At 39.5% G+C, this 8,727-nt stretch overlaps 1 protein-coding gene across 1 annotated transcript; it reads left to right on the top strand.

The window, feature by feature from the left end:
- Window positions 1-5,400: 5,400 nt before the first annotated feature.
- On the top strand, window positions 5,401-7,825 carry LOC111335251 (kelch-like protein 12). Its single transcript, XM_022941124.2, has one exon. The coding sequence runs from the start codon at window positions 5,450-5,452 to the stop codon at window positions 7,169-7,171; it is 1,722 nt and encodes a 573-aa protein (XP_022796859.1). The 5' UTR covers window positions 5,401-5,449; the 3' UTR covers window positions 7,172-7,825.
- Window positions 7,826-8,727: the final 902 nt, after the last annotated feature.

Genomic DNA, 8,727 nt, shown 5'->3' with positions numbered 1-8,727 from the left:
ATACAAGTCCAACTCAATATTTCTCTAGCTAGAAAAGTACTTCCGTTACATTTTTGTTCGCATGACAAATGCCCGAAAAGTGCATAATTTTAGGATCGCGGTTGGTGAAATTTGAGCTATTTACCCCCGGAAATGTTAAAACAAATTATTCCCGTTGAAGTGCATATTTAAAAAATCTAACCCTATTTCCGTTTGTCTACTTGATAAGGCTACCCACAGGCAAAATATGAACCAAATCGAGTTTTGACCGTGTCCGCGACTTTTTGGAAAATCTATGATTTTTACTGACATTTGCTTTTAACCCCTCAGATAATCGAACTTCATTACTCTTCTCTAATAGACCGCTTTCATAAATGGCTGCCGTTTACATATTCTTTTGTTTAAATTTAAATTAACCCTTCTGGCCTCGCTTGAGATAATGTATTCTTTTGAATTTTGTACTGGAGAACGAGGCTAGTAGGGCTAATTTAAATTTAAACAAAAGAAGATTAATCCGGCAGCCATTTATGAAAGTGGTCTATTTAGTATCAGTCTGCTACTCATCAACCACTTCTCAACTCGTTTGAGGTCTTCTTGTAGATTTAATCTGATTATGTTGATAAGAGACCCAGTATAATAGATCACTGTATCATTGGGATACATCCTTATGGCTAAGTGCTGCGCAACATTGAGGCAGGTTGTTTATGTATATCACAAATTGCAAAGGTCCCAGTAAGGAACCTTGAGAAACACTGAAGTCTAGAGAAAGGCTGGGTGTTAATTCTTTTCCACATTGAACTTACTGCTAAAGAGTAATCTGAATTTGTTGCTCTTAACCAATTTTTCAAAACTGTTCATCAAGTAATTAACATTATTAAGATAAATGTAAGCTTTCAAATTGACGGAAGTTTTGGCATAGAAAAATAACATAAATATTGCATAAAGTTCCATCAATTAAACAAAGAAGGCCAAAAACAGAGTGTATATGATAGACACTGAACTACATAATTTGGATATATCAACAAAGTTGAAATGATAAATTGGCCACCGTAACGATTACAAAAGCTGACGTTTCGAGCGTTAGCCCTTCGTCGGAGCGAATGGGCTAACGCTCGAAACGTCAGCTTTTGTAATCGTTACGGTGGCCAATTTATCATTTCAACTTTGTTGATATATCCAAATTATTTCGTTACCCCCACCAACGCAGCCCCAAACAGTTTCTTTAGAAACTATCAACCTTTATTCACTGAACTACACAACTTAGAATTCTCAAAATAATAACAATAATCCTCACCCTATGTTCTGTACTGTCCTTTGCAAAAGGTCTAAATAACATCGGGTGAGGTAGATAGAGAATAGGTCGGCTCGTGAGTTCCTCCGGAAACATCCATCTGCTTGTCCCGCGAACTGCTGAACTTTTTATTAGTCTACAAACGTAAACCAAAACGATGCGTGGCCTGGTCTAAGCTTACAACCTGCAATCGCCCGCAACACAGTGATTTCACGGTTACGTCGCCATGTTAATTTCCGAAGTTTACAGTGCGGTCGGAAGATGACATCACTAAGATGATCGGAAAATGCTAATCATTCGGGTCTACTTCACCCTATGTTATCTAATGCCGACCCCGTGAAACCTTAGACGTGAAACTAATCTCGTACCCAGTTCCTACCGTATAACTGAAATGTTACTTGGCCGTGGAAGGTCTGAGAACAAGACTAGACGCGCACAGATCTAGCTGGATTTGATGTCATCACAACCAGGTGAAGAAGGCATACGAGTTAGATTGGATGTCTCCCTTTTGGTGAAACCGAAAGATATTTATAATAGACTAAATCAGGTAATGACCATTGCGAGTCTTCCATTCGTTGTTATTGGTCAGCAGCGTTTTCCCACGTTTTTAGAGGTTTGTTTTATTTAACTCTTAGTTCCTATTGGCTCATTACTTATGATAAGATTGGGCGTTATCATCACAATACTTTAGCTTTTGTTTTTTGACTGTTAAGTGGAAAACGTGTTAGGTATAACAGCACGAAGGAACTGACTGAATCAGTTTCAATAAATAATGCATCAAATTTGAAACATTTGATGGAATCATTCTCAAAAAGAACTCTTACATTGAACCACGACACTGACCACTTCTCAGTCTGTGTAAAACAATTCGCTGTCATCGACAACAGTCGTTGTGCAGAATACCCTAATTTGAGCTCGGATGAACCAAACACGATCCAGAGTTGACGATTGCATGGAAAAGATGCCACAAGACGAAAACTACCATTCTTTATTAATGGTTAGCTTAATTATACTTTGCCATCGTTTTAAATGTTATAGCTACGCGACGCTTGGCACTGATTTCAATTCTCATCACTGAAATGCAGAGTTTATGATCTCTAGCTGAAATATGTTTTTCTACTGAGCATGGAGCTGCCCATTTCGTCCATCCGTTAAAAGCAGTTCACCGGAATTAGTAATTTATTCGTAGGAATGCCTTCCCCCACGATTCTAAAGCTTTACTTTTCGAGTGTGAATCGTGTCATTACTCGGCTTTCTCGCCGGTCTTTATACTAGTAATGTGCACGACGAGCACTTATGCTAATCTTCCCCTTTGTTTTTACTCGCCCTATACCCTTTATTATATTCTGACGCTTGTTAACAGAACAATCAGGGTGATGTCCCACCGCTCAGTTAGTTAGTTAGTTATTAGTCTCATTACACTCTACCATCATTTGCCGAGTGCTCCCAATACTTCGGGCGTTCTACAACTTGGCCATGAGATACTCTAAGATACTCGTATGCAGGAAGTTTGTCGGCATGGACCTTGTTAAATGGTCTTTGCCACGAGTCTCTGACATAGCCCAATGGTAGAGTGTCCTAGTCATTCACTAACTAACATCGTCTTTGACCGGGATGAAAATTTACCTCGTTCAAAGTGTCCTCTCTGGCTTCTCTCCTTTGTCGAGGGAGGAAAAGACGAGGTTGCGCGCGATGTTCTCGTAGTGTGCAAGGAAATTGTCATCATACTATAGAGCGTTTGCACATGACGTCACAAATTTCGCGGGAAAGTTGAGTCGCCATGTTGGTGTTCCACATTTTTCAACATGGCGGGATATCCTCTCTCAGATTATGCGAACACACTCGATCCCCACATGAGAAAACGTTATTTAGAGAAGATTTCTTGTGTTGGAATCGATCCTCTCTTGTTATCAGACAAAAAATACGATCCAGAGTTCTTGCCTCTGGTCGAATCGATGGATTTATTGTTGTTTTTGGTGCTTGACACGAGTTATTACAGTAAGGACTATTTTAAGGCGTATAGAAGTCTACAGAACATGGCTGTAAACATGAAAGTGTTGCTATTGAAACTTATGTAAAGATCATGAAGGAAAAGCACATCAACTTTCATGTAACGAAATGTGGCACGTTTATCAATAAACAATATCCATGGTTACATGCCACACCTGACTTTTTGTGTAGGTGTGATTGCTGTGGGAATGGATGTGGGGAGGTCAAATGCCCCTATTGCTGAAAGGATACAGACTTGGTGCAGTATATTAACAAATACAACTCATGCCTACTTTTACCAAACCCAACAGTAAATATTCACTGCTGAAAAGCTTTATTGTGACTTTGTTGTTTGTGGTTTTCATGAGCAAATTGATCTCTTCTGTAAAATAATTTTGCCTGATGTCAGCCACTGGCATTCTGTTGTTTCCAAACTTAATCACTTCTGGAGATACTGTGTGCTACCAGAAATTTTGGGAAGGTGGTATACCCAAAAGTGAAGTTTGTCTCATTCATCCCCTGATCCCAATTCTGCTTGTTTTGGCAGACTAGCAGCTACAGGGCCTGTGGCAACATGCGCAGACCAAGCATGTCCCATCCCTACTTTTCATTTATCTTGTTTGAAAATTCTAAAAGTACCTAACAAGTGGTTTTGTCCCCTGTGTCTAAAAACACCAGCAGCCAAAAATGAAAAATCAAAATGCAAACAGGCATGAGATATTTTGGATGAAGCTCTCAAATTAGATTTTATCTGAACATGCAAACAGAAGCCACTGTTCAGATAAACTGCTGAAATGCCACAACCCATTTTGTCAAGGTAGAAAGTTTTTTCATTTGCCCTGCTTATACTTCAAGCAGGTGCTGAACAATGCAATGACAACTTGGGAATGTATGGTGTGTAAATCAGGAGGAAAAACTGAACAAAGGTTGTTAATGACACTTTCAATACATCTGATGATAGTGTTGTGATAACTGGTGTTTCAAAATGCTCTTCAGAAAAGCCAGCATCACTTGCAAAGCTGAATGATGGGCATTACCAATTGATTTCATCACCCAATGGTTGGCTTGACTGTGATATTATCCATGAAGTACATGTTTGTCTAAGAAACATAAATCCAGATGTGGCGGGCTTTCAGAGACCAACTTTGGGCCCTGTTAGAAACTTCAGTCAGGTAATTTATTCAGATTCTGCATACTGGTAATGCCCACTGGGTATGTGTAAGCTCAGTGGGGTGTGAAGATGGCACTGTCAACTTGTATGACAGTTTGTATCATAACATTATTCTAAATGAAGTACACGAGCAGGTACTCAATCTTGTTGGACGTCCAAATTTTACTAGCATTCAAGTTGTCCCTGTGCAACAACAGACAAATAGCAGTGACTGTGGATTATTTGCTGCCAGCTTTGCTACATGCCTTGCTTATTGTATACACCCTGAAACAATGCAATTTGATGTCCCTAAAATGAGAAACCATTTATATCAGTCTTTAAAATCTGGTGTATTGAAAATGTTTCCTAAATTTTAGACTGCTTAAGGTACATCTACAGTTAAAAAATTTTTGGAGAGAAAGAATACCCACTTTATTATAATGAAAATAAAATAGTTGCCCGATGCAATGGACCTGCATATTTGAATGCTCAAGATGGAGGGTAGGAACCCAGTCTACGTTGAATCGATCCCAATCTTTCGCAACTTCTTCTGAAACGAAGTGCCGGCTGCAGACCCTATCGCGTTCTTAAATATCATCAGTTAAGTCATCTCTACTTATCGCACAGATCCACATTCTTCTTCGCTAAGAAGTAAGTTCTTCGGTGTACTCTCCTTGACTATACTGAACACGTGGGACACGAAAAAACATTACTTTTCCGACGTTAGACCACTTCTTCCCTGTTTTGTTCCCACAGCTAATGACAAGGCAAAGGACCGTGATAACAAAAATATAAAATATTACACTATTGTCTTCTCAAAACCGTAAAATGTGCTCCAAATGTTTCTTGTCACAACACTCACAGCTGAGTATCATAGAACACCAACATGGCGGATGAAGTCGGTTACCATGACGATAAAGAAATTTGGTCACGTGAGTGAAAACGCTCTATACTTCGCTTCCTCCTACATGACACATCTACTGCCCACGTTGCAACCTGGGCACTTCGTTGGCGACGGCTTCGCACTAAAAGAAGCAGAGATGAGAACTTTCAATGATTATAAAGACGAGTTGCTCCACACACTCAACGAGCTCAGAGAAAATAACATTCTTTGTGATACGACCATTCGAGCTCAAGGCCAGGATTTTCCTGCCCATAGATGTGTTCTTTCAGCGGCAAGCTCTTACTTCCGGGCCATGTTTAGCAGTCATCTGAGAGAAAGGGAGAGCGGTCTTGTTGAGTTACAGGAGATAAAATCTGCCACATTCGGCGATGTTATTTGGTTTATTTACACTGGCGAGGTGAGCACTACTTTTGCTAGCGCTCAAGACTTAGTAATGGCCGCCGACTATTTGATCATGCCAAGTTTAAAAGAGAAAGCTGCTGTATTCCTTAAGAGTAAATTAGATGCTTCCAATTGCATGGCGTTAGAATCATTTGCCTCTCGGTATAACTGTGAAACGCTAAAGCAAGCGGCAGTTACCTACAAAGTTAATAATTTTGTAAGGGTGACGCGATCGGAAGACTTTAGAAAGCTGGATGTAAATAAAGTTAAGGACCTGATTTGTATGGATGAGATAAACGTGGCTGAGGAAGAGGAAGTATATGAAGCAACGATGGCCTGGGTAAAACATGATCTACCATCTAGGGAATGTTTACTCCCAGAACTGTTGGAATGTGTAAGATGGTTTTCAATGTCCAAGTACAGTATGCGAAAGATTCTCCATGAAGAGTTGATTAGGAAGAACCTAACTTGTACTAGGTTAGTAGTGGATGCATTAGACCTTGTTGTATTTCCAGCTTGCTCTCAAGATTCTTCACAAAGGTCGCGCTTGTCTTTAGATGGTTATGAAAATGTAGTGATCCTCACTGGCACAGAAGTTGATTTCCCAGAGGAAACTTCTGACTGCTTTGTGCCTGCTTCCAATACCTGGGTGTCGTTACCCAACATACCTATACCACATGTTCATCATGGTGCTGCAGTTTGTGGTGGCGTCTTATACGTGATGGGTGGGAGCGAATCAGCCCCCATCTGTTGCTTTAACCCTAAAAAGAATGAGTGGAACACACTTGACCTGATGTCGCGCCGAAAAGGCTGTACAGTCACATCACTTAATGAAGAGCTCTATGTAATTGGTGGAGAGTATTCATGGCGAGATGTTCAAATTTACAATCCAGTTCTTAACAAGTGGAGACAAGGAGGGTCAATGGAAACTTCTCGTGCTGAACACAGTGCAGTAGTACTGCAAGGACATATTTTTGTCTTTGCTGGTCACAATGGTGTGGATTGTTTAAACAGTGCAGAACGTTACAATCCATTAACTGACCAATGGACTGAGATTTCAAGTATGTCCAATGTCCGAAGGTCAGCTGCCGCAGTGGAAGTTGGCACAAAAGTTTTTGTGTTTGGAGGATATGCTGACAATGTCTTGGGGGCTATTGAACCCTCCTGTGAAATATTTGATTCAAGCACAAATCAATGGAGCCTGGAACCTAGTCTTAGACTTCCTCGAGCAGGAAGTGGTATTGTGAGTATTGGAGACACTGTTTATGTGTTTGGAGGAGAGGGTGTTGTTTATGATGATGAAGAAGAATACCTGAAGGAAGACCTGGGTGATGTGCAGTGCTTTGACATAGGTACAAATAGATGGCACAGGGTATCGTTTATACCAAGTGGGGAATGCTCATTTCTGCAAGCATCATTACTTAAGGTGCCAAAAAAGTTTATCAATGCCTTGTCAGTGGAAGGATCTCATGATTAGTGGCTGAGGCATTTGCTTAGATTATTATCAATAATGGAAAAAAATGAACTGTGATCTTAATACGAGTGAAATGGTTTATTCTGAGCAATTTAATGTGTGAGAAGCCTACAGACCTCAAACTTGAGGGCTTCTCATTTTGAATTATTGATTTTTTTGACTGCTTTTGTGCTTGATCATTCCTGATCATTTTCTTTTAAATATAATTATATTTTATAATTATTTGTAGTGCTATACCATGAGCTGTTGGTATAGCTGTACCTATAAAATGTTTGCCATGTTGCTGGGAGGTTGGAGAAGAAATACATCAATTGAACTTTGACGTTCAGTTGAACTTGTCAGATGCATGCAAAAGTTGTTTATCTTGAATACAAACAAGAAAACTCCTAGTCATGCATGAGCAATTTGTAAGCAAAAAATTAAGTTTTGAGGTTTTAGATCTAGGGTGTGTTTTCTTTCTCTACTGTATGCATACAAGAATATGGACAAGTTTATGTCCAGTATAGATTAGCATCAGTGCAAGCACAAATGCTTAAAGCAGTGAGTAAGATGTCTCCATCTTGGTGAAACCAGAGATGGGATTACTTTTGTAAAAAAAGATTGTACTTGTTCATTGTGGTAAAGGACAGTGATAATAAAGTATCATCGTTTGTCTCATGGTCTTTGCAGTTGAAATGTCACAATTCATATCATAAGGGACCACATCGTAAACAAACAATATTTTCTTATCATTGATGTGATTACTCTTTCACTGATAAAAAAAAAACCATTTAGTGACAAGACTAGGCAATATTTGCATTGTGACTGGGTAGAATCCTCTCAAAACTAGCACCAAGCTATTAAAGAATGGCTTTGATTGGAGGATGTTCATGTCTTTGGAACAAGTTTTGTGTGTACCTCTCCATTTCTTGTCAGAAAGTAACATAACCTTAACCTAACACAGAGTTCACCCTACATTTACAAATGAACATTTATTTGCACATTGTTCAAGATTTCTTCAACTTTTGATTCTCCTCTGGGATCCATGTGCCTCTAAGAAACATCACAATATTCAGAAGTCAAAGTACTGATCCATATTTGTCATGCTCCATTAGCAGCCAGGGGATTAGCGGTGTCAGTTGCCATACTCGTAACCAATCAGGAGCACAGCAAAAAGTTAAAACAAGAACCAATGGTGATTTGGTTTACCAATGGTGTTTTCCCACACTTTTTGTGGTTTTCCTGTTTCGATTTGAGTTCTCATTGGCTAATGGTGACCATCTATTAAGCAATTATTGGATGAGGTCGAGTATGATATCATGAATTATCAATGCTGCGGTCTGAGTTATCTGCCAAAGCCAAGGGCTGAGGCAGGTAACACAGACAAGGTTTGATAATTCATGATATAATTAGCCCACAGTGCAGGCGTCTTATTAGGATGAGTTAATGTTAAGAAGTACACGATCATTTATTCAACCAGCTGTGTTTAAATTGACTGTCATTCACCCCCTTAGTACAAATTTCTTTCTCTCCCCAGCCTTCCACTGCCATTAAAATAAAAAATGGCAGTCACATTTAGC

The sequence above is a fragment of the Stylophora pistillata genome, chromosome 3 (genome assembly GCF_964205215.1).
Source record: "Stylophora pistillata chromosome 3, jaStyPist1.2, whole genome shotgun sequence".
Lineage (NCBI taxonomy): Eukaryota > Metazoa > Cnidaria > Anthozoa > Scleractinia > Pocilloporidae > Stylophora > Stylophora pistillata.
This window is presented reverse-complemented; position numbering and strand designations above follow the sequence as displayed.